The 26935-nt window shown below is 40.2% G+C and overlaps 1 protein-coding gene across 2 annotated transcripts in view; it reads left to right on the top strand.

Moving 5' to 3' along the window:
* The window catches only part of ar (androgen receptor), a 220405-nt gene extending 194700 nt beyond the window's left edge, over positions 1-25705 (top strand). The window contains exons 5-9 of one of the 2 annotated variants that reach the window (XM_060912283.1): positions 5507-5651; positions 16140-16270; positions 17365-17516; positions 18168-18395; positions 18557-25705. In XM_060912283.1, the coding sequence (XP_060768266.1) occupies positions 5507-5651; positions 16140-16270; positions 17365-17516; positions 18168-18386 (647 nt within the window). In that variant the 3' untranslated portion in view covers positions 18387-18395; positions 18557-25705. Of the gene's footprint in view, positions 1-5506; positions 5652-16139; positions 16271-17364; positions 17517-18167 lie in introns of both variants that reach the window. The other variant, XM_060912282.1, reaches the window with a different exon arrangement.
* Positions 25706-26935: the final 1230 nt, after the last annotated feature.

Raw genomic sequence — 26935 nt, 5'->3', positions numbered from 1 at the left:
TGATCTCCAACACACTGTTAACATACTCTTCATTCAGGATTACCTCAACACCACTTCTCCTCCCATATACAATATGATAGAAAAGTTTGAAACCACCTCCGGTGTTCCTGGCCTTACTTCCCTTCCACTTTGTTTCTTGAACACACAGGATGTCGATCTTTCTCCTGTCCATCATATCAGCCAGGTCTCTTCCTTTACCAGTCATACATCAACATTTAAAGGTCCACATTTCAGTTCCACTCTCCTGCCCTTTTTCTACTCCCACATTTCTTCCAAATTCACCTTCCACCTCTCTTTCTCCTCCTTTTCCCACCAGGAGCACAGATTCCACTGGTACCCTCCTGGGAAATCGTTCCAGTGATGGTCGTTGTTAAGTTGGGCCTTGACCAATCCGGTATGAAAGTGCTTTTAATCATCCGCATATTTGATTTGGCATGAGTTTTACGCCAGATGCCCTTCCTGACGCAACCCTCCCTGTTTATCTAGGCTTGGGCCCAGAACCCAGAGTGCACTGCACTGGCTTGCGCAACCCAGTGGCTGGATTGTATTTGAACAAGCACATTAATTATAAATAAACCTGCGATGTGCATCTGCACTACTGTCAAAGCTGCTGTTATAGAACAATCACAATCCAGAATATTCTGAAAATATCCAGAAAATCCTGAATAACAATTCAATTGAGGTTTTCATTTGAATCCATTAAAAAAAAATCAGGAACCATAAATCATCAAAATATGTTTTCAAAATGGTGGAATAATAATAATAATAATAATAATAATAATGTTGAGTTTTGTGCTCTGGAGTGTGGTGAGATTTCTGGTTGAACTGCTTTGTGATGAAAAAGGGAACAATCCAAGAAAATCTATCAGGTCAGGTTGACAGAACAAAACGTGATTTTTTTCGTAATAACTGGAGTTTAAAAAACCTATTTGCAAGTACAATGTGGAAAGTAGGCTGTATTTGAGATATTACTGCATATTAAATGAGGCTCCCAAGTGAAAATGGCCTCTATTCTTGATCTCGGATAATCCCCTCGAGAAAACACACATGGACCAGGTTACCATCGATGACTGAAAATATCTGAGCTTTTTTAAACTCTGAATTTAAAGAAGTGCTTTAAAGTGTCCTGTGAAAGAGGAAACCAGGGATCTGAACACGGACCCTCTGTTCACTTTGCTCACTTCTGATTCTTTTTGACTTATTCAGATCAAGAGATAGGGTTAGCAAGTTGAGCAGAGCTGATGTTTCGCGAAAGCTGGGCTTGAATATACGAGACTCGAGGAGACAATAAAATGAATGATGTTTAATGACAAAAGTGGGGTTTTTTTTTAAGTCATTGGTTTGTGGGTGTTATTTTAAAAGACAAAGGCGCTATGACATCGCTGTTTCAGTGTGGCGTTGTGGTAAAGCCTTTGATGCTGGATTTGTAGGTTGTTAGTTCAATTCCAGCTTACTGTGTGATCTTGGTTGGAGGAGGTGGAGTAAATGCTGCTGGAGAATCCCACAGAGAGTGATATATACTGTATATTTTTAAAACAGCATTCACTATATAATGCAAAACTAAGTCGAAACTCTCTCTTCAGGCTCCATAATCCCTATCTTCTCTTGCACTGAACCTGGGGGGCAAATGCCCTGTTATTACCCTCACAGGATACGGGTTTACTGGGTCTTTCTAGTTAAAAACGAGCACACTAAGTGTACGATTACAGACTGGAACCAGTCCACCAGAGACCAGTTTCTCTGAATTTCATACACTCAGGTTATTTCTAGCGGTGTGATGACACAACTGTTCTGTGAGAGTCCGCTGAGGCGAGGAGCCTGTAGCGTGGGAAATCCCCATCTCTGAGCTGCTGGCTTCAGAATGACTCACAAGTGTGGCTGTACGAACTCGTGTCACCAGACCATCGATCTCTTTGAAAAGTGTCAGGAGAGGAGATTGATGTTTCATAGCATCCAGTCATTGCCTTATTTCCTGTAGTTTTTCCTGCTGATCCTTAAACAGCTTCTTGAGAGCCTTCTTCCATCGGTTCCTGGTGCGCCGGTTTCACTTCCTGCTCTGTGCCTTGTCCTGGGTTCCTCTGCGTTAGGGGCTAATGGAAGATTGATCAGAACAAGATATAAAAAGATAAAGAGATAAAGTTTGTCCTGTCATAAAGCCAGCTTCCTCCTCTTGACTCATAATTTTGTTCAGATTTTTTTTGCTTACCTGTTGTCTTGTTTTTCTGTTTACTGCACCAGACCAATATGGTGGACCAAACCGTCAGTACTTTATGGGTAAAAGCCCCCAAATGAGACATGGAGGGTCCCTTAAAGTTTGCAGCTGCAGATCTCCAGAATGAAACATGGCTTTTAATTTCTGTTTGCTGAGGGAAACTTGGTGAAGGTCAACCTGAAACGTTCTGGTGGAGCTGCACTACAGAGAGTAAAATATGATCCTGAGCTGCTATTGCTATCGGAAGAGTGTCTTCTAATACACGCTGTGATATTAAACAGCTATTCGATGTTCTAAATTCATATATGGAAATGATCCTGAGTGGGCGTGTCCCGAAGGCCGAAGATGGAAGGTTTACAGTAATATACTGTATACGCTGACATGTTTTCAGATCGTGTTATCCGTCATGATCTCAGCGTATTCTCTCCAATTGTAATTTTTCTGTCGTTTCATTTTGTTTCGTCAGCTAGCTAACGTAAGCTAACCTGAAAGAAGATCTGAGAAAATATTTCCTTTTTGTTTCCAATCATAAAACCCCAAAAGAAGAAAGAAGACTCTTTAGTATCATTTAATAAACATGAACCAGTAACTGGAAGATTAGCAAAAAATCTTTCCACCATTTTGCTGCAGTAGTAAATTTCATCATGACTTAGCATTTTAACTTCAGGTTTGTGAGTGAATTCTTTGTAAAAGCAATTCAGTTTTCTGACACAGACTTTGGGGGACTACGTTAAATCTGACGTGTAATATAAGCTATGTACATCAACAGATTAATGGCATTCTGCTTTTGTTGCTAATCTAATTTGGTCACTACCAAGCTAGCTAGCAACTTTTCATGCATGCAAATTGTGAAAACTGGAAAATCTTTTAATCAGTTATATTTGAAATTATGTCCCTTCAGAGATCAGTGCTCTCAAAGCAGCCAAGGTATTGGTTAATGAAGCAAATTACAGAAAAGATGAATTCATGAAACTTGATGGAAATGAAAACATGTTTGAGTGTACATTGAATTCATACACTATATTGCCAAAAGTATTTGCTCACCCATCCAAATTATCGGAATCAGGTGTTCCAATCACTTCCATGGCCACAGGTGTATAAAATCAAGCACCTCGGCATGCAGACTGTTTTTACAGTTTGGAGCTGGCCCCTTCCTCTTCCAACATGACTGTGCACCAGTGCACAAAGCAAGGTCCAGAAAGACATGGATGACAGAGTCTGGTGTGGATGAACTTGACTGGCCTGCACAGAGTCCTGACCTCAACCCGATAGAACACCTTTGGGATGAATTAGAGCGGAGACTGAGAGCCAGGCCTTCTCGGCCAACATCAGTGTGTGACCTCACAAATGCGCTTCTGGAAGAATGGTCAAAAATTCCCATAAACACACTCCTAAACCTTGTGGACAGCCTTCCCAGAAGAGTTGAAGCTGTTCTAGCTGCAAAGGGTGGACCCAGCGCTCGAAACTAACGGTGTCCCGATGTCCCGGGGACCATAAAAAATGTCATCGGGACACAAAATTATCATATCTGGGACAATCCCAGGACAATGGAAAAAAACAGATCTAGAAAAAAAGTTCTACATTAATATTATTTACAAAGCCGTAACACATACGTAGACATTCACCTAATTTGTCAATTTTAATTTTAAAACGTTAACAGCGAAAAATACATAGTAGCTACACTTTCGATGCACCTGCATCCGTAGGCTACAGAGCAGCGCATTCTGTTCTAGAATCTTCGGCCGGAGTCCGCATTATATGGACTTGGAATGGAATTGCTACCGCACACGCTGCGCCGACTCTTGCCAGAACAAAAATGCTTAAGTGGTTGAAGCGGACCGACCGCGGGGAAGAAACTGAAAGCCCAGACATAACGTCTCCGGGACCTTCAGGATCCAAAGTGTCATCGCCTGGTCTGCAGGCAACGCTAGCAACTGAATGAACTGAATGAACACTGTTAGACACGTTATAAAATACAACAGGAATGATGTGGATGATATTGACGGAAGATACCGTTCAACAGAATAAGTGAGTTTTCTTGGTGTCTTTCTAGTTCAGAAAGTTTAGTCAGTCAGCAGCACAACTAGGCTCGGACCTGCACTATGCTGATGTTGCTAACGTTTGCACCCGGCAGCGAAAGTTCATAAAATGGATAACGGTAATGGTGAAAATGATAAGTTGGCCTTATAAGTGCCAACAGATATTCAAGGTATAAGTAGATGAAATGAACATAAAAGGGGTCTTATTTTCAACTAAAGTGTACTGCAGATGTAGGGAGTTGAAACATTTTCTGAATGAGCTAGTTGGCCCATTTAAATAAACGGGTATCTATTCCTACAGTGAGATCGCCAAAGTTTAATAAACTGAAAATGCAATAACTGTAATTTTGAAGTAGATGATGTATTGGACATGTGTCGCTTGTGTCTTGTGACTTATTGTAAAAATGATATAAAGGGTTCAAAATCGCATAGTTACAAATATAATAGTAACTTCATATGATGGGCGGCACGGCGGTGTAGTGGTTAGCGCTGTCGCCTCACAGCAACAAGGTCCTGGGTTCGAGCCCCGGGGCCGGCGAGGGCCTTTCTGTGTGGAGTTTGCATGTTCTCCCCGTGTCCGCGTGGGTTTCCTCCGGGTGCTCCGGTTTCCCCCACAGTCCAAAGACATGCAGGTTAGGTTAACTGGTGACTCTAAATTGAGCGTAGGTGTGAATGTGAGTGTGAATGGTTGTCTGTGTCTATGTGTCAGCCCTGTGATGACCTGGCGACTTGTCCAGGGTGAACCCCGCCTTTCGCCCGTGGTCAGCTGGGATGGGCTCCGGCTTGCCTGCGACCCTGTAGAAGGATAAAGCGGCTACAGATAATGAGATGAGATGAGACTTCATATGATAATATTAACCACTGGTTATTTCAGAGAGGAAAAAAATGGGGACACTATTGCTTCCATTCGGGACAATACAACACAGAATTCGGGACCACTGGGGGACACAAAGAAAAAAAGTTAATTTCGAGCCCTGGGTGGACCGACGTCATATTGAACCCTATGGATTAGGAATGGGATGTCACTTAAGCTCATATGTGAGTCAAGGCAGGTGAGCGAATACTTTTGGCAATATAGTGTACCTGTACAAAGACATCAGTGAGAACAGGAACTGACTTGTTTCACTGATGTTCCACAAATTAAATGAGAAAAAGTACGGTGTATCGTTTAGGAATAAAACCCTTCAGGGCATGATTTTCTAGGAAAAACTTCAGGATGCTAACAGTAACTGGGTTCCTCTCGGTTATATTCCAGGATTCCGTAACCTGCACATGGATGATCAGATGACGATGATCCAACATGCCTGGATGGCTGTGATGGTCTTCGCTCTGGGATGGAGATCATACAAAAATGTCAATGCTCGCATGCTGTACTTTGCTCCTGACCTGGTCTTCAATGAGTCAGTGTTTATTTTTTGTATCTTTCCTTCTATCCTTCTTTATTATCTCTGTTTTTTTTATTCAGATCTTTCTACTCTCATTTCCATCTAAATGTAATGTTCCTTACTCTTTCTATCACTCTTACTTTTGCTCTCATCATCTCTTTATTTCTTTCTTTTTCTTTGTATTGCCTGAGTGTCTTTCCTTTTTGACTGCATGTCCATCTCTTTTCCCCCTGTTTTCTGTCCCTATTCGTTTTCCCATGATCTATATCTCTAAAAAATGTGTTCTCTTTCTTTCCACACATCTTTTGATCTATTTTCCTCTCCTCTGACTTTTCTTCATCCTCCATCCAGTCTTTCAGCTCTCTCTTCATCTCTCAGTCCATAAAATCACCAAACACTTGTTTTATTTTTCTGCAGACCTGAAACCACCACTTTCTTTCTTCTCCATCCCTCCGTCTCTGTTTCCCTCATCGAGTTTTCTAATCTCTCGCTCAAGTCATCAACCTCCCTTACACTTCCTGTCCCTCCCTCCCCCTCTCTCTGTCTTCTCATCTGTTTTTTTTTTTACTTTATCCAGTCGTTTGACACTCTTTGTTGATTTACCTTCACCCATGTCTTCATGGCTACTTCTCTCTCTCTCTCTCTCTCTCTCTCTCTCTCTCTCTCTCTCTCTCTCTCTCCTCTTTTTGACCGTTTCTGTTTTTCCCACTCTGACGCGATCCGTATTTCTTCAAATCCGTGACATCTCTGTGTGCTCTATTCTCTTTCCTCCCTTATTTTATATTTTAATAGAGAGAGAAAAAGATTGTTCAACAAAAAAAGCAGAAAAGACAGAGGAGAAAAAGACAGCAAGTTCGGGTTGGAAGTAAATGCAGAATGGGTGGATGCAGATGTGCTTGTTCATGGACAAAGGCAAAAAGAAGCTGAAATGAAGAAAAAAACAAAGTTCCGGATGCCATTCAAACAGAGTCCTTGATTTGTATCTTGTTTGCCAGCTCCCTGTCTCTGCCCTCCCCAACTCAGCACTGGCTCCCCTTATCGAAAAGAAGCGTACTTCACGTTAATTTTATTAAGTATACTTCAGTAAAGTTAAAGTATATTTCCTTAAGTATACTTTTGTGTACTGATATCAGTGTACTTACACTATACTTGTAAGTAAACTAATCTAATACTTCTTGGGACTAAACTGGCCCACTTTTAGTTTATAAAAAGTATACTTTAAGTCTAAGAGAAGTAAACTCTGAGTACACAACTAGTATTTTTTTATTTTGTACTGCAAGTAGACCGCAAGTAAACTTATATACTAATAGTTTACTAGTTCTATACTTGTAGTCCACTCTTTAGTTTACAAAAGTGTACTTCATAGTGTACTGGAAATATACTGAGTTTACTTGTTTTATACTTCGAGTCCACTTTTTAGTTTATAAAAGTATACTTTATAGCATATTGGAAATATACTGTTAGTGACTGGTTATATACATCTAGTCCACTTTTTAGTTTTGAAGTTTACTGCACTTACCCTTCTCGGTATACTATTAGTTTTCGAGCCCTAACCCTTACCTCATGCACACTACCAGGAGACAACTTAAGTGTTTTGTACCTGAAGTTACAATGAAGTTATAAAGGTAAGAATTCACAAAATAACAGCAGGTGCTCAGGATTAAGAACATATTCATTTTCTTTCAAAATCAAAATTTAAAGCGGCATTGTATTAAATGCCAAAGTATAAAAACATGGCAGTGACGACTGAAATTGACATCCAAGCTCGAAAGAAAAAGAAATAAATTTTAAAAATTGTAATTATCCCACTTAGGAGAAATTTTTAAAAAATACTTTTATGGAACCACAGACAAACCTCAGAGTCAACAATGCTGAAGCACAACTACAGGGCGAGTACACTTAAACATATGGCAGAAATATTTTAATACTTTATTACACTTTTGTTAAGTACATCTTGATCAAAAGTATAAGTTTAAGCTTAATATACTTGGACTTTTCTATATACTGTTCAGTATAAGCCAAGTATATTTATGTATAACTTTATTAAGTATATATCTGATAAGTAAATAAAAAGTAAACTGCTCTCTTATTTTTAGTTTAAAAGAAGTACAGTGGTGCTTGAAAGTTTGTGAACCCTTTAGAATTTTCTATATTTCTGCATAAATATGACCTAAAACATCATCCTAAATCATTTCACACAAGTCCTAAAAGTAGATAAAGAGAACCCAGTTAAACAAATGAGACAAAAATATTATACTTGGTCATTTATTTATTGAGGAAAATGATCCAATATTACATATCTGTGAGAGGCAAAAGTATGTGACCCTTTGCTTTCAGTATCTGGTGTGACCCCCTTGTGCAGCAATAACTGCAACTAAACGTTTGCGGTAACTGTTGATCAGTCCTGCACACCGGCTTGGAGGAATTTTAGCCCGTTCCTCCGTACAGAACAGCTTCAACTCTGGGATGTTGGTGGGTTTCCTCACATGAACTGCTCGCTTCAGGTCCTTCCACAACATTTCCATTGGATTAAGGTCAGGACTTTGACTTGGCCATTCCAAAACATTCACTTTATTCTTCTTTAACCATTCTTTGGTAGAACGACTTGTGTGCTTAGGGTTGTTGTCTTGCTGCATGACCCACCTTCTCTTGAGATTCAGTTCATGGACAGATGTCCTGACATTTTCCTTTAGAATTCGCTGGTATAATTCAGAATTCATTGTTCCATCAATGATGGTAAGCCATCCTGGCCCAGATGCAGCAAAACAGGCCCAAACCATGATACTACCACCACCATGTTTCACAGATGGGATAAGGTTCTTATGCTGGAATGCAGTGTTTTCCTTTCTCTAAACATAACGCTTCTCATTTAAACCAAAAAGTTCTATTTTGGTCTCATCCGTCCATGAAACATTTTTCCAATAGCCTTCTGGCTTGTCCACGTGATCTTTAGCAAACTGCAGATGAGCAGCAATGTTCTTTTTGGAGAGCAGTGGCTTTCTCCTTGCAACCCTGCCATGCACACCATTGTTGTTCAGTGTTCTCCTGATGGTGGACTCATGAACATTAAAGGATATGGGACATGGATTTTTTTCTGGGCATAATTATGTATAAAGGACATAAGAAATGCCATCTAAATCACTGCAGGGCGTCAAAAATGTGAAAATCATCACATTATTCAAGTTTTTTTATACATCAGCGTAAAACAAGGATTCGTTAATGAGCTAGGTGGTCACGTGACCCGTGACGTAACAAAAACTTTCCAAGGAGCCAGCGCTTGGGAATCTAATGTAAACAGGTTACCGAAATGGACACCATCGACAGTGACATTCCCAATGTTTCACAGAGATGTGAAGTTAGACCCTATCAATTCGAACCGATAGCTGGAAATTCACATGAACATGGATCTTGTCTTTACTCTGACGGGTCAGATGATTCTGAGAGTGAGAGTTCATTCAATCCTCATGAAACTGAAAGCGGTCGGCTCGATAACACTTCCTGGTAAGTTAAAAATAATTCCGCTCAAAGGCTAATGATCTGTTGAAAGAAGTATTATTTTTGTATCATACATTGAAAGTTCATCATAGATCTAGCTAAAGTCCGTTGCAAGCTAGTTTTTTTTTGCTGATATTTTTCGAGATTGATTGAGATACAATGCTTCCAGAGTCCGAGATGAAAACATTCAAAATGGCGAAATGAGTCAGAATTATGATAATCAATAATTGATACACCCAAAATTATAATACTAATCCTTACCTCGGCTTTCAGTCGCTTAGCGAATGCACCTCGTGATGGCCGTAGCACTTCGGGTTTCACTCCGCCGTCATGTTCCTGAATTGGGACATTGGGAACGGCTCCATCTTTAAGTAGCCTCTTAAATTTGGCTTGGCAATTAATTTCGTTCAGTACCTGAGTATTAATGTTGAAAGAATCCTCAGTGAAATGGTCCGAACACAGTTTGTGGGAAACAGTAGGTGCAAAGTTTTTTCAACAGGTGTTCTGTAAAGTTATCCTACCTCTTGGATTTGTCCTACCAAGCCTACTGCGCATGCGCGAAGCCTACTGCGCATTAGTGATGGGAATTCGGCTCTTTTGGCTCTTCTTACTATAAGGAGCCGGCTCTTTCGGCTCCCAAACAGCTCCTGAGATTTTATTTTTGATTTAATTGCTGCAATTAACTAGTTAATTAATTACATTATTATTTATATTTTATCAATAGGATGTTTTCCATTTTATTTTTTAGTTTTTGTAGCCATTGTAAAGCTTTGTAAAGTATAGCAGTGTAACAATGTTCTAGCTATAGAAATAAAACTTACTTACCAATTAATAAATTATTTTCTCACAAACATAATGCAAAACTGTGTTATATTACCAATATAAAATACACAGAAGACATCAACTGTTTATCCTTTATGGCTTTATTTTACACTCGACCTTGAACAAAATGCCACAAAATAAATTATGAAGTATAAATCAAGCCTAAGAAACTATGAAGCAAAGTTGGAAATTATTTTAACAAACACAGAACAATGTGCAACAAAATATTTTATTAAATAAAATATTAAATAAAATATTAGACTCCTCTCCCCTGCACTCCACAGCTTTAAGCATTACACCAATTTTCGTATTTTCGCAGCTGTGAATGACATCAACCCCCCCAACCAAAAAAAGTAGGCGTACACCATGCTACTTTTTTTCCTTTGAATGGTAATAGACAACACAAAGACGCAATCGGACAGCAACTTTTTTTGTGAAAGTCTCTCTCTCTCTCTCTCTCTCTCTGAGGCACCTAAGGACAAAAAACTAATTCGGCTCCCCAACTCGGCTCCCACCGAAGAGCCGGCTCTCGTCGTTCACTTCAAAGAGCCGGCTCTTTGAACCGGATCGTTCGCGACCGACACATCACTACTGCGCATGCGCAGGTGAGCCCACACTTTCCTCAGCTTCGGGTCCTTGGGGAATGCAAAAAAACTTACTCCAGGGCATTTCCCGTTGGAATTATTGCAACCATAAGCAGCACAATACACCATGATGTTCAATGTATGTTAAAGACTATAAAAACAATTTTCTTGTCATCCACTTCTCCATTCATCTACCTGCTTGTGCTGTGCCCGAAAGTTTTTGTGACGTATGATCACGTGACAGCGGCTCTTCCGGTTGTAGAAAATGCATATCGGAAGTCGAGCAGAAATGCCATATAATCATTACGAATATAACGATTTTGCTGAATTTAATAGATGATTTTGTATTTGTTGATGCAATTAATTCATATTTTTAATGGAAAGAAACTGATATAGCGTGCATTTATGTTTCATGTCCCATATCCTTCAACATTAGCCAATGTGAGAGAGGCCTTCAGTTGCTTAGAAGTTACCCTGGGGTCCTTTGTGACCTCGCCGACTATTACACGCCTTGCTCTTGGAGTGATTTTTGTTGGTCGGCCACTCCTGGGGAGGGTAACAATGGTCTTGAATTTCCTCCATTTGTACACAATCTGTCTGACTGTGGATTGGTGGAGTCCAAACTCTTTAGAGATGGTTTTGTAACCTTTTCCAGCCTGATGAGCATCAACAACGCTTTTTCTGAGCTCCTCAGAAATCTCCTTTGTTCGTGCCATGATACACTTCCACAAACGTGTTGTGAAGATCAGACTTTGATAGATCCCTGTTCTTTAAATAAAACAGGGTGCCCACTCACACCTGATTGTCATCCCATTGATTGAAAACACCTGACTCTAATTTCACCTTCAAATTAACTGCTAATCCTAGAGGTTCACATACTTTTGCCACTCACAGATATGTAATATTGGATCATTTTCCTCAATAAATAAATGACCAAGTATAATATTTTTGTCTCATTTGTTTAACTGGGTTCTCTTTATCTACTTTTAGGACTTGTGTGAAAACCTGATGATGTTTTAGGTCGTATTTATGCAGAAATATAGAAAATTCTAAAGGGTTCACAAACTTTCAAGCACCACTGTATACTAGAAGCACACTTGAATGAACTTCTTCTATAAAGTTTGCGTTCTCTTTCTATCCACACATCTCTTTATCTATTTTCCTCCTCTTACTTTTCTTCATCCTCCATCTAGTCTTTCAGCTCTCTCTTCATCTCTCAGTCCATAAAATCACCAAACACTTGTTTTATTTTCCTGCAGATTTGAAACCACCACTTTCTTTCTTCTGCGTCTCTGTTTCCCTCATTGAGTTTTCTACTCTCTCTCTCTCTCTCTCTGTCTCTCTATCAAGTCACCAACGTCCCTTATTACCGCAGCCCAGCTGCCCAGATACACCCACACTAGCTGCCTATCCATTCTCAACCCTCCTGACCACAGCATCCTCAGCATCCCCTTTACACAGATTTACAGACAAATGAAACATCTGCTGTGACCAAAAACAAAGGAGCAGACGAGAAAAATGAAAAAGGCGAGCGGTAGAGCGAATCCAGTCTCTTTCCAGCATCGATTCCCAGGCCGAAGCTGTTTACATTCAATCATGTGAGAGGATTGAGTTTCAAAAGTACGTTAAAATAAAGTCAGGAAAGTTTTTCCACCCAAAGCTCACGACATGTTCAAAGCGAACACATAATCCTTTCAAGAGCAGGAAAAAGCATCCTGGTTTAATCTGGGTAAAATGTGAAAAAAGCTCAGGCCATTTTCAGGCCAAGCATTCTTTATGTTTGACGAAAGGCAAGAAAAATGTAATCATGTCAATTTCAATCAGCCTGTTTAATGCTTCCTTCTGAACAACTTTCCAACACCTTTGGAAGTTTAGAAAAACACTTCAGAGGTCCACTTTAGTATGAGGGAGGTCAGAGTTGGTTCTGTGCTGTCTCAGAGTAAGATCGTGTCATTTGGTGACCACCAGATATCGGAATGCGTCCTCGCCCTCTATTGAAGTGCGGGGCCATTTTCTTTCAACAAAACATGCACTTTCATCTGTTACTACTTCCTGTTTATTATCCCAATGTATTATTCTCAACAAACGAGAACATTTCAGACTCGTGAAAGTGTGTTTCTTGGTGATTCTGGTGGCACCTTTGAGAAAGAAAGAACCAGCTTTGGGATGACTTGGTAAAATATGAGGTGGCCCTTGAGTACGATCCCTGACTAAGTGGATTTGTTGTTCCTTGGACTAGTTGGTCTTCAAAAACCCACAGATGACCAGAACATGACACGTTTGCTCCACCGCAGAAAGTGAAGCTGTATAGAAAGAAATGAGTCCCTTCTGGTCTGGAACAAGTCAAAAGAGCCTTTCCTACGGAGGCTCAGGAGAACGTCTGGGAAATAAGCCCCATTATTTCAGTAAACCAAAGCAAAGTTGACAGTAATGAGACCAGCCCAAGTGCAATAGGTTGAATATATCTGGAGCATAACAATGCAAAAATGCAAAATAAGCTGCCATCATGAAAGATCAGCCTGAGGATTTAATGACAGTTTTGTTCCCGAGGGCGAAGACGGAGTCTGGTGTGGAGAGAAGGAACTGCTGATTATTACGAAATGGATACACACTTCAATTTTAAATGACAGCAAAACTGCGTCCAGATCTTAAAGCGGGGTTTTTTATTATTATTATTATTATTATTATTATTATTTTTATATAATGTATACCGTTTTCCCCTCGGCCCAGATGCACTTTATCAGCCAGGAAGTGTTCAGTTTCTAAAGTTTTGCACTGGAGCAATGTGGCTACATGGCTAGTGGTGCTCACGAGAAAGAGAAGGTACAGCTACCAGTTTAGAATATTAGGAATTAGCAAACCTGAGTGCCTGAGGCTTCAGTGCCTTTAAACATTAAGCCACGCCCCCTACCTGCGTCTGCTGCTGTCGAGGTGAGACACTCCGTGAGAAAGGAGACGTTTCGTTTGTGAGACATCACTGCTTTTAGTCTTTCACGTCTTCCAGTTTGTCTAAATCCTTCTAAAAACCTTTTCTCTTTGTCTGTTCACACCTTTTCCATTCATCTTCCTCCATTCTTCCCCCTCTCTTTCCATTTGTTATATCTGTGCTCCACCCATCTTTCTGGCCTACTCATTTATCATTTATATTCTCTCGAAACTTTCATTTTTCTTTCTGCATCATTGTCGCTACAGTTTTTTTCTGTTATTGTCTCTCTCTCTCTCTCTCTCTCTCTCTCTCTCTCTCTCTCCATCTTTTTTCGCTTTCCCTAATCGCCCCATTGTCCTTTCAAAGATCTTTTATGAGCTTTTTTCTCTCACTTTCTCTCCATCAGCTTATGCTCTTCTTTTCAGAAATCCAAGTGGCTCCTTTCCTTTATTAGCTCTTTCATATCTATCTATCTATCTATCTATCTATCTATCTATCTATCTATCTATCTATCTATCTATCTCCTTTTCGTTCATCTTCCTCATGCTCCTTTTCCTAAATGTGAGTTCACATTGAGCGTGAAATCCCCCGCCCCCCCGCCGCCGCCGCCGCGCTTCATTCGCGAGTTGCTGTTGTCTTATTAAGATGTGCGGGATTTTTTTGTCATGCTGAAGATTAGATTTTTGCACTCGTGCACTCGTTCAATGCCCCCCTGTTCTCCTGTCCCTCGTCCTCCTTCTCTTCCTCCTCTTCTTCCTGAAAGAGGAAGATGAAGTGCACGCGCTCGTCTCTTCCGCTCTTCACAGGCTCGTATTGTGCTGCTCGGGAAATGTCTCGTTCACAGGGAGGGAGAAAAGCGACGCTATTTCACTGCACAGGCTTTTCTTCTCACACTCGTTTATCTCACACAAGTCTCTCTGTCCCTCCCTCCCTCCGTCCGTTTTACTGTCTTCCAAAAAAACCAATGACAATAATCATATTTCTCTTTTCTACACTTGTAATTCTCTCTGCATGTCTGTGTCGACGTGTTTCTTTTCCTCTCTCGTTTTCTCGTCTTTCATTCTATTGTTATTTTCATTCTGTTCTCTCTATACTTTTGTTTTTCCTTCCATCTTCCTCTCCATCCATTTTACTCTTTCTTCTGTCTTTCTCTCCTCCATGCCATTTTTAATTTGCCTCTCCTTCTTCCCTTTGTATCCCTCCATCTCCTGACTTCTCTCTATTTTCACACTTTCTTTTCCTGCTCTACTTTTTTCCTTTTGCTGAGTCGTTCATTTTTACCTTCTCTTCCTCTTTTTTGCCTTTTATCTTCACGTTTGTCTTTCTTGCTCCACCATGCTGTATTTCTCTCTCCTTCCTTTTCTCTTTTCTTCACTTTATTTTTCTCTCCATTTTTCTTCACACTCTTTTTGCCTTTCTTGAGCTCCATCATGTTTTCCTTTTTTTCTGGACATCATCCCTTTACTTTTTTCTTTTTCTCTCTCCCCATCTTTACTCTCTACAGTTCTGATTTCTCTCTCTCTCTCTCTCTCTCTCTCTCTCTCTCTCTCTCTCTCTCTCCTGACTCTTTGTTTCCTCACCTCCTTTATCTGTCCATCTCCTCCACTTTTTTCTCCCTGCAGTTTCTTTTCACTCTGTCTCCATTTCTCTTCTTTTTGTCTTCCTCTTTCTTCTCCTTCTTCCACTCTTTCTCTCATCTTTGCTTCTCTTTATCTCTCTCTCTCATCCTCCATCCCTCACTCTTTTTCACTTTGTGTTCACTTTGTATTCCTCTTTTCTCTCACTCGTTTTCCTTTCGTCTCCTTAGTTTCTTATTTCTCTGTTGCTCTGCTATTTGTTCTGTTCTTTCTTCTTTTCTCTTCCTTTGTACTTTTTTGCTTCCTTCTTGCTCTCTCTCTCTCTGTCTCACTCTCTCCTTCTTGCTCTGCCTTTATTTGTCTTCTTCTTTGCCATCCATCCCTCTATCTATCTCTTCCACTCTTTCTTTTCTGTCATCTCTTTCGTCTTCTTCTTGGCTCTTTCTTGCTCCTTTTTAGTTTCTTTCTCTCTTTCTGTTCTAATCCCTCACTCAGTGACCTCTCTCTCTTCTCATCCTTCTCCATGTTTTATCCCTCTATCTTGCTTTCCTCCTCTTGTTCTTTCACTCTCTCATTATTTATGCTCCTGAGCCATTAAAATGCCCAGTGATGATCATCTTTCTCTCTTTATCTTTCTCCTTTTCTTTTACTCATCCTTGGTTTCTTTCTCTTTCTTCCTCTTTGCTTTCCACTCCTTTTTCTCTCTCTTTTTCTTCTCAAGTCTTTTTCCTTCCTTTTTTGTCCTTCCCTTGTTCCTCTCGTCTCGCTCTCTTTATCGTCTTTCACTCTCATTTTTACAGCTTGTTTATTTTCCCTTTCCCTTCTCTCACTCTGTGAACTCTCTCTTCTCATCCTTCTCCATGTTTTATCCCTCGATCACTCTTTCCTTCACTCGTTCTTTCACTCGCTCATTATTTTCGCCTGATGCATTAAAAATGCTCAATAATCTCCTCTCTAATGGGACATACATTATATACTATAAATATTTAATGCATATTAATGCATTGAAAGGAATCCTAAAAGTCTCTCTGTCTGTCTCTCCACCTGTCTGTCTGTCTGTCTGTCTGTCTGTCTGTCTCTCCACCTGTCTGTCTGTCAGTCGGAGGATGCACATCTCCAATATGTATGAACACTGTATGCAGATGAAACACTTGTCGCAGGAGTTTGTTTTGCTGCAGGTCACACAGGAGGAGTTTCTGTGCATGAAGGCCCTCCTCCTCTTCAGCATCAGTGAGTACATCCTCCAATCACAGCACACCTGCTCATAAATATGCAAATCATCAGGAAACACTGGAACAAAAACAAATGAGTTCTTTTCTTACTTTGAGAAAAAAACAAACAAACATGAGAATAAATGAAATTCGGGGAAAACTGGAGCACGAAAATAATTCTTTTTTAAAAAATGGGGTTGGATTTATTTTTAAATTGCTGCAGTTTGATTGGTCGGGGGCGTGTCGATAAAATGTGGCAGATGAAACCCTGTGTGTCCTCATTACTGATGTCACGAGGGGAACGTTTCACATTCGTCCCCATTGGTTCTTGTTCTGTTCCTGTGCACTTTTAAAAACAGGGATTGTTTTTCACAGATTATGGTAATGATATGCGAATGACATGCGCATACCGTAATCATCTAAGAAACAGAACGGAAAATCTCATCAGCGTCACTCTGCACTTCACTCTGATGGATTACAGACAAAATGTTTTTGTCATCTTTTTTGCTCAGGGCCTCATTTTGTGTTTAATTTAAAAATCATTTTAGTGATTGTAATTATTTTATTTTAATCAGCAGTTAAACACACGAGTCTTTTAAAGACCTGCGTGATTTTATTGCAGCGTGCACAATAAACTCAGAGCAGCTGCTCTGTACAGGACTCTGTGTCAGTACTGAAACCCGTTTGGACTTACTGTAGCATTTTCCGGAACTGAAATGGAAGTTCCAGAAACCCGCTCGGTCGGACTGGATGCAGCGGGTCGCGGGACCGGGACTGACGGCTTCTTACACGTCCGGGTTCTCTGTGTAACTTTAGCTGGTGGGCCACTCCAGGACGCTGACCTGTGGAAAAGTGAAGCCCCGCCTCTAATCTCAGCTCCAGTGCCTGACAGAGAGGAACAGATTTTATTCTTGTGTTCTTGTGTATTTGGCTCCACCCATCCTGAGCAATTTACCTGCTGATGAGAACCATCTCCAGAACTTAATGCTCCCACCACCATGCTTCACAGAAAGGAATGGTGATCTCAGGGTGATGGGTTTCTGCCAAACATCACACTTTCTGCCAAAACCAAATATTTTAAATTTCTCTGTTTGTCTGTCTGTGTGTCTGTAGTTCCTGTGGAGGGTCTGAAGAGTCAGAAGTACTTTGATGAGTTGAGATTGTCATATATAAACGAACTCGATCGTCTGATTAATTACGGCAGGAAGAGTAACTGTGCACAGCGCTTCTACCAACTGACCAGACTGATGGACTCACTGCAGCCGGTACACACACACACGCACACACACACACGGTTATTTTACTGTTTTTTAAATGTTTTAAACTCTTCCTCCTCTTGCTCTGTTTCTTTTGTTTTTCCTTCTCCTTTCATCTCATTCCCTCATCTCATTTTATTCCTCTCCCTTGTTTATTCCTCTACTTTTCACTTCTCTTTCTTTTCTATCTTTCATTTATTTCTGTTCATCGTCTCTTTACTCCTTTTTTCTCTCGTCCATGTCCTCCCTCCTATCCTTATCCTTTCTCTCATCTTCTCTCAGGTTCCTCTCCTTCCCATTCTTTTACCTCTCCATCTTTTTCTTTTTCTCTTTCACATCTCTTATTTCTTCACTCTTTCTCCTGTCTTCCGTTTCTTTCTCTTCATTCATCTTCACACTCCTTTTCTCTCTGTCCATATTTCCCCTTTTTTATCCATACTCTCTCTCTCTCACTAACTCATGTTCTTTCTTTCTTTCTTTCTTTCTTTCTTTCTTTCTTTCTTTCTTTCTTTCTTTCTTTCTTTCTTTCTTTCACTCTCCATCCTCCCATTCTTTTACCTTATCTTCCTCTTTTTGTATGACTTTATTCTCTTTATTCAATTAATTTATCTCCCATTTTTACTCTCTCTCTCTCTCTCTCTCTCTCTCTCTCATCTGCAGATTATCTGGAAGCTTCACCAGTTCACCTTTGACCTTTTCGTTCAGGCTCAGTCTCTGCCCACGAAGGTCAGCTTCCCAGAGATGATCGCTGAAATAATTTCAGTCCAGGTACCAAAGATCCTCGCCGGCCTGGCCAAGCCAATCCTGTTCCACAAGACTGTGACTCCGCCCCCTCAGGCACTCAGGCTGGCCACACCCGCTCAGCCACACCTGGCCTAATCTGATCCGGTTGGAACCAGTTTCTCCAATTTCCTGCTTTTTTTTTTCTTGTTGTTAAGTTTCAGCAGGGAGACTTAAACATCCTCATTTTTACTCTCTCTCTCTCTCTCTCTTTCACTTTCTCTCTCTCTCTCTCTCTCTCTCTCTCTCTCTCTCTCTCTGTCCTTCAGAAAGTGTCTGTAAAATCTGCAGAGGACCATTACATCATTACACCGGTCTATCTTCTGCTCAAAGATAATTTCAGATCATTTTCTCACGCCAGCAGTGTCGTCTCTCTCTCTCTCTCTCTCTCTCTCTTTCTTTTTTCTCCAGCATTTATTCCTGAAGATGCTGAAACGCTACGCTGTGTTACCTGATGGACAGGTTTATAAAAAAGAAGAGAAAGAAGAAGGAAAAGAAGAGAAAAGGGTGAAAAAGCCTTTTAGTTTTATCTGAGCCCTGAAAAAGACAAAGTGTGCACTAGAAGAGAAGCTCTGCTCTGTTTACTTCACATATGACTCTATGCATTTGGAAGAAAAAAAATGAAAATGTTAATTAAAAAAAGGTCTAAAATAGAAACTGCCATACGCTTGTTGCACCTTTTAAAAAACAAACTACAACCTGAATAAAGCTTGCGCTGCTTTTTTGCCAGTTAATAACGAACCAAAACAACGACAATCAAAACGTTCTCATTATCTGTGCCTCGACTTTCTTTACTTTTCAGACACGACTATCAAAGCAACAGGAACATCTCCGAGTTCCGTACACTTTCACCATCACATACTCAAACATTCTCAGACTAAAGAACTCTGAAACGGACGCAATGTTCCCTTTTGCACAAATGTACACCGCCAGGAACAACGTTAATGTAGCGAAGACAGAACAACCACCAGTTCAGCATCCTGTTAGCTGCACGCTTACAACATGGAGAAGGGTTCTTCAGGTGGTGTCTTTCTGTAGAACCACATACAACAGGGTTTTGCTGTCAGAAAGAGTTCAAATTAGAACCATTCAGGAGGCTAGGAACCATTGGAGAACCCTTTATTCTTAGAATGTAGAAAATTTAGAATGTTCTTGTGTTTGTCCTGCTGGAGGATCCCTTCAAGGTTCTGTGTAAAATTCTTCAGTGTTGAAGAACCCTTTTCTCTTCAGTGGAAAATTTTGTACCATTAAGGGTTCTATGGTTGTCCATCTAAAGGAACCCAACAGAATCTCCACTCTCAGAAAAACAAAAGTTCTTTAAGGGTTCTTTGAATAATTAAGAGTTCTTAATGACCAAAAAATTGATTCTACTTGGAAGCCTTTCTGATAAACTTCTACACAACCATCAAAGGAAGGTTCTCAATCTTGAAAAAGGTTCTTTCAGAGTTCATTGGATAGGTAAGTGTTCCTAGATTCTGACAGGAAACCACTGTTGTAGGGTTCTCGACAGAAACTGGAAACTTCCCATGCAAAGGGAAAATTTAAGGGAACTGATTTCTAAAAGAGGTCTTCAAGGGTTCTTTTGGAGTTCATTGGATAATCACGGGATCCTGGTGTTCTAACAGGGTTCTGCTTTCTGATGTGGAAATGTTTCGTCACAAGGTTCTACAAAGAAACTTTAAACCTTTCTCCAGGAGAACCTGAAGAAAAGTGTACACTAAAACAGTGAAGGGTTTGTTGAATAATTATGGGTTCTTTGCTTTAAAAAAAGAGAGAATCTAAATGGAACCCTTGCTGACAGAGAACCACTGTTGTAGAGTTCTACAGAGAACCTTGACGGGATCCTGTTCTTGAGGGACAACAAAGAACCGGTCAGGGTTCAGAATGTTCTATCAGTGTACATTTGAGAAAAAAAGGAAACATCGTGGACATTTCGCCTTAACTGTTCCTTTAAGGTCAGGACGAGGGGGTGGGGTCAGCTTAATGGGTGTGGCTTTAAAATATCTTAGCCCCGCCCTTTGTTAGGAGTCTGTGATGATGAGAGTGATCTTTTTTCATATTTACTGAGGAAGTGTGTGTGAAGAAAAATGTTGATTTTTGCCTTTGAATAGACTCTCTCTCGCTCTCACTCTCTCTCTCTCTCTCACACACACACACACACACACGTATAGCTTTTTTTATTTTGACTCGCTGCTGCTTCTGAAAACTAAAAAAAAACGCTAAAAAGAAATAAAACTCTGTGCATGGTGACTAACACTTCCCCCGAATGCTTTTTTTAATAAACTTCACGAAAGTTGCTTCATTTTTTTCTCTCTTTAAAATTTTGTAGCGAGAAACACACACACACACACACACACACACACACACACACACAGCTTTTGCACTTGGATGTAAATCTTCCAGCTCACCGCTTCAGCCTTTAGCACAGCGCTGGTGTGAGACACACCCTGGTCATTTCCTCACAAGCAATAAGTCACATGGCTGCGACACACACCTTCACACCTTAGGCACACAGCTGTCTCCTGACCCCCGGCAGTGTTTACACATTTACACAACACCGCTCGCTAACTCGCAGCAAACACCGCTCACTACGTAAAAACAGAGCCAAGAGGAAGCTAATATCACTAGCGAGCTAATAAGCCATGCTAGCTCATGTGTAAACGCCCGTCCTCTCGCGCTGTGTTCACTTTTCCTTCTTCAGTTCTTCTTCTCCTTGCCAATTTTTAAATATCTCTCTCCTCAGTGGCGTGCACAGATAGACACGAGGTGGTGCTCAAGCACCTGCCCCTCTGCCCTCTGTCCAAAAAAGTGCCCTTTTGAATTTTTTTTTTTTTACAGTTTACTGAGGCCAATGTCGACATGATCTTTTAGAAAAGCCGCGGCATTAAAAGCGTGTGTGAAAATAATGTCCTGATGTGTGCCCCCTCCGCACACACACCGGACCTCTGTCTCTCTTGCTCTGTCACGTGAACAAGCGTGCAGTGCATTCAATGTGAGGTTGCAGCAGCATAGCGTCCTGGAAGCCACGGCCTCGTCGTAGCGCAGACAACACATCGGGCAGTCAGTCAGCTCTTCCCCTGCCCCACCAGCCAGCGAACACATGAATCGAGTGAAAATGTATTGTTTGCCCTCTAAGCCCAAGCTGTAATTATTTTGTCGTGAAGTAGCCCGTCGCATACAGAAACAACTGCACATAAGTAGTATATTTTTTGCTAGACCATTTTCAGATTTAGGAAAACAAAAATTTCTTTTTCTATTTTGTTCAACTAGAGATTCCTGGCAAAGTCAAAAAGCCTTGATGTAATAAATTAAGTGGTTGTTTTACACCTTTAAAAACTAAAACGGGTCAGTGGCGACCCGAACACAAGAGGAGGGCTAAATCTCAGACTTTTATAATAAGGTGTTCCACATGCGCAAAAAAGTGCCCTTTTTCCCCTCAGAGCACTTGCCCCCCAAAATGTCTGTGCACGCCACTGTCTCTCCTCCTCCTCCTTTCCTCCCTTTTACTTTCGTCCTTTTCCTCCCAAATGCACCTCTCCACTTTTCTCCTCCATCTCCCTGTTCTTGCTCATTCTCTCTTTCCTCCTTTAGTTCTTCCCCTTTTCGTTCTCTTCCCTCCTTTTTCTTCCTCCTCCTCCACACACCGTCATCTTCTTTTCTTTTTATTTTAGACTTGTCTGTCCTCCCTTTCCATCCTTCCTTCATTCCCTTTCCTAGTCTTCCTTTCCTCCGACAACTTTGTCCTGTCTTCTTCCTATTTCCTTCTTTTCTCTTTAGCCTTTCTCCTTTCTGAATTTCTCTTTATCTTTCTTCATTTTTCTCGTTTCACCCTCAAATTTTTCCATCTATTCATTTAGTTCTTTCTTTCTGTAATTTTTGCTTCTCTCTCTCTCTCTCTCTCCACTGTAGCCCCAGGTTTGAGTTTTTCATCTTCAGTTTAGTCCTCGTTGCCGTGAGTTTGTCAGGAGGCAGATGTCTGTCTCTCTCTCTCTCTCTCTCTCTCTCTCTCTGTCTGTCTGTCTGCTCATAGCCGAGTCGAATGCAGATTTTTCTCAGTGACTGAATAATAATTCCCCACTGCTTTAGGGAGTAGATTGCATTTTAAGGAGCTTGTGAGTGTCCTAGCTGTCATTCTTGCGAGCCTCGCCAGGCTTCAGGCTCCACCGAGGAGGGGTTTTTTTTGCTCCAGTTTCCTTTTTTCTGTCGAGGCGAATGTGCCGTGAGGAGAAAATGAGGCTGTCAGGGATGAAAGAGCACAAAAATACACTCACACAGGTATTTACTAATCTCACACTCAGAGGAAGACAGTACTCCTCTCTATCTCACACACACACACATACACACACACACACACACACATCCTTGTACTTCTATTTTGTACCCCTTACCCTAACCCCACCCCTAACCCCACCCCTAACCCCACCCCTAAACCTAACCTGATCCCTAAAACTGATTCTTTTCCCTCAAACGGCTCTTTGAAGAAGAGAGGACCAGACAAAATGTCCTCACTTCACAAAAATGTCCCAAAACTATATTCTGGTTCTCAATAGGGAGCAAGTACTTGTGCGCGCGCACACACACACACACACACACACACACTGTGTCTCTCTCTGTCTCTCGCAGCCAAACCCAAGCATTAAATCATTAAACAATAAGCGTTTCTTCATAATGAATCACAAGAGCTCATGTACAGCAAAGGGGATTTTCCTGTTGAGCATGATTAGCCTTTAGCATTTAGCCTGTTACAAGCACACACACACACACACACACACACACGTTTTGAACGTCTAATCGTCTTCAGCTCATTAAATCATAAACTTGCTGATGCTTTGATGGTGATTAATGATGATTGCGCACACGCAGGGTGTTTCATATTTAATCACAGCATGAAGTTCATTTTGTTCTGCGCTTTTTATTGAAATATAAATCTATACACAGTTAATGTGCTGCTGCTTTGTGGCATATCGTTAAACACGTTAGTTCCGTGATTTATACAGTAACGCATCTTTGGAATGCAGCCTTTTCTGAAACACTTCACCGACGGCTGATATAAGAACACTGCTCTTGTATTTTTATGATTCAACTCAATGCCTTAAAGGTGCAGTTTGTAGTTTTTAAACTTCGTAAGCTTTAATAAACATTTTGTTTTTAACACCGTTTGGAAAAATTACGTAATATGCACATTTATCGGTGTGTTCATTGGATGTCAATTTCTGAGTTTTGTTGTCTCGTTTGTTTTCTGTTTTTAGGATTTTTTTGTTGCTACGCCCGGAAATGAGCTACTTTAACTATGAGCTCCGCCCACCACAGAACAAAGTCGCACATTTGAAAAGAGCTCCACCCCATTTTCCCAGGAAGGTGATACACAAGGTGTAAACGTTAGCTTGAACGTTATGGCTGAGAAAGGAGATCAGAGGGTTTAGAGGAAAATATGGAAGAAGACAAAAAAAAGAAAGGAAACAAAATGAGAGTCGATTTTCAGTGAAAGAAATGAAACTTGCACGGGAACCCAAAAATTTACAGAAAATTTTATTTTAAAAAAATGATCAACGAGTCTTACGTTCTTCAAAATATAAAATACAACGTTACATTACAGTGAATAAATTCCTGGAGTCGTCACTTTCCGTTCAAAGCCTTCAGATTGTTACAAATTTACATAAAAACTTACTTCATACAAAATCAGATTTGAGGTAAGATATGAATTTTAGACAAAATCTTAATTCATGCAAAATCAGAATTTGCTCAAAAGTTGAATTTTACGCAAAATCTGAATGAACGTAATTTTTGTGGCTCCAGTTCATATACGACGTGGCAACAAATCACACTGAAACTCTTTATGATGTTCATGAAACAATTTCAACTTTCAGTTTTTCTTTTTCTTAAATGAGGCGTGTCCCTTTGGAAACATACTGAGGGGCGGGGCCATGGGTGTGGAAGGAAAATGGGGCGGGGACTAACTAGATGGCTTCGTAGAACTGAGGGGCGGAGCTGAGACTCTATGTTTTTTTTTAATTTATGGCTACAAACTGTTAAAGCTGCGTGTCAATTTGTAAAGTCTGAACTGAAGGTTCGTGAATAAAATTTGATTTAAAAAAAAAAAGTCCAAGAAGTTCCAGCAATGGAATTTTAAAACGATTGCCGTGTTGATGTTTTTGAATCCTTGTGAACAGTTTTATTACAGCTTTGAGATTTGTTTTAAAATTACAAACTGCTCCTTGAAGCTGAAGCTAATTCTCAAAGTTAAGCTAAAGCAGTTCCACACTGTACTCATCAGTTTTAAGCTCGCGTCTTTTTGTCTTTTATGAAGTGCTTATGCCTGGGAGGTGCTGATGTAACTATTGAAGTGCTTATGTAACGCCTAAGAAGTGCTTATGTCGTGCCAATGGAGTGCTGATGTTGTGAAAATGTTCTGCTTTCGTACTTTTGCTACTCAATTCAAAGCCTTAAGATAAAGTTTGTGTTTTACGTTTGTGGACTGTAAGCGAGCGCACCGGAGTGAGCGAGTCGCATGCACGCTTCATTTAACGCAAGCCAAAGCTAAAATCAGTCAAGAAATAAAGCAATAAGTTTAAAAAAAAATCACAAAAAAAAATTCACAAAAAAAAAACCCTTTTCGAATGTGGATGAGGACACATTTCAGATCTTTCCGCTTGATTATGAAGTCAAATAACAGGCTCGTGTAACATACGCTGATAAACAATTCACATTAACCGACGTTTCAATCAGTAATTTGGGAATAAAGAGTCTTTTTTTATTCTCTGAATAGTTTTCGGTGAACTGTTGTCCTTCACGTGACACTAAAAGTTGAAAACGTGCCTCGATTTAATCAGTTGATTTTTGATTTGTTTTTAATACTATTGTGAAAACTGTGGTTTTAAAGAAATCGATGTAAAACAGGGAAAAGAATATTAAAACATTAAAAAGCCATGTATGTGTGTTTTTTTATGTAAATCAGATGTTAACTGTACACGTAACCCATCCTGCTACTGGCTGTTTAAAGTATTCGTACGAGTGTTCCTTGGCTTTATAAAAAATAAAATGAAATTTTAAAAAATTGTTGCTGTTTTTTCTTCTGAACAGTTTTTTGTTTGTTTGTTTGTTTGTTTGTTTGTTTGTTGTGTTTTCTGTCTTTGCTTTAAATATTCTTAAAGTTTTTGTTACTTAAACCTTTGTAAGTTTATAACTGTTTTTTACTCAGTATTTGGCTTTATTAAACTTCTTATTCTTCTTCTTATCATTATAATTCTATTAAATTCTGGCCCAGGATTCGTTTCTGTGAACTGATGATCCATTTAGTCGAGCAGGTTGTAAAACGGACACGAGCCTCACAAAGCGAAAGGGACTTCATGTGCAGCTTCCTGTAAATTTGTTCCTTTTATCTGTTTCTTTGCATCCTGAATAAAATGATCCTCTTTGTGCTTCGGGGGTCAATTATTTGTGTTTTGTTACAGAAAACCACAAATTACAGCAAATCTGGAGGATATACTCAAGGAAGTATTTTACTTGAGGAAGTGACAGAATAAAGAGATAAGAAAGAAAAAAACAAACAAACAAAGAATTATATCCAGTCTAAATTTTAGGAGGAAATAAACAGATGATTCCTGAAAAGAGCCAGAAATGAAACACACACACACACACACACACACACGGCATCTTAACAAACCATAATGCGCTTTGAATATTTGCTCTCTATCACAAATGTGTGTGTGAACATGTTTACAAATATAGCACTAATCAAAAGTTTGTACACCCCAACTCTACTCATCCATCAGTGTTTCTGTATTGTGATCGTTTTCTACAAAACTGAAGACTTCAAAACTACAAAATAACATCTGGAACATATCTGGAATTATATTGTTTAAAAAAAAGCCCCACAGTGTTTGGTATTTTAGATTCTTCAACGTATGCAGCGTTTCCCTCCATGACTCTTTGCACACTATTGGCATTTTCTGAACCAGCTTCATGAGGGAGTCACCTGGAATACTTTTCGGTTAACAGCTGTGTCTGATCAAAAGTGAATTAGTGGACGAGTTTCTTGCTTCTTAATGTGTTTGAGATCGAACAGTGAATAATAAATAATAAAAATTCCATAAATAAATAGCCCTATTCAACACCACAACTGTAGTAATCCATATTACGTCAAGAACCGAACAACTTAGTAAAGAGAAACGACATCCATCATTACTTTAAGACATGAAGTGACGTTTAATTCATAAAAATAAAGAACAAGTGTTTCCAGACAAAACAAATCTCGCCCGGCAGCACTTATTTTATACCTATATGTTGATCTCATCTCATCTCATCTCATTATCTGTAGCCGCTTTATCCTGTTCTACAGGGTCGCAGGCGAGCTGGATCCTATCCCAGCTGACTACGGGTGAAAGGCGGGGTTCACCCTGGACAAGTCGCCAGGTCATCACAGGGCTGACACATAGACACAGACAACCATTCACACTCACATTCACACCTACGCTCAATTTAGAGTCACCAGTTAACCTAACCTGCATGTCTTTGGACTGTGGGGGAAACCGGAGCACCTGGAGGAAACCCACGCGGACACGGGGAGAACATGCAAACTCCACACAGAAAGGCCCTCGCCGGCCACGGGGCTCGAACCCGGACCTTCTTGCTGTGAGGCGACAGCGCTA

The sequence above is a fragment of the Neoarius graeffei genome, chromosome 28, assembly GCF_027579695.1.
Source record: "Neoarius graeffei isolate fNeoGra1 chromosome 28, fNeoGra1.pri, whole genome shotgun sequence".
Classification (NCBI taxonomy): Eukaryota; Metazoa; Chordata; class Actinopteri; order Siluriformes; family Ariidae; genus Neoarius; species Neoarius graeffei.
The sequence above is the reverse complement of the archived record's forward strand: the minus strand, read 5'-3'. Positions and strand labels throughout refer to the sequence as shown.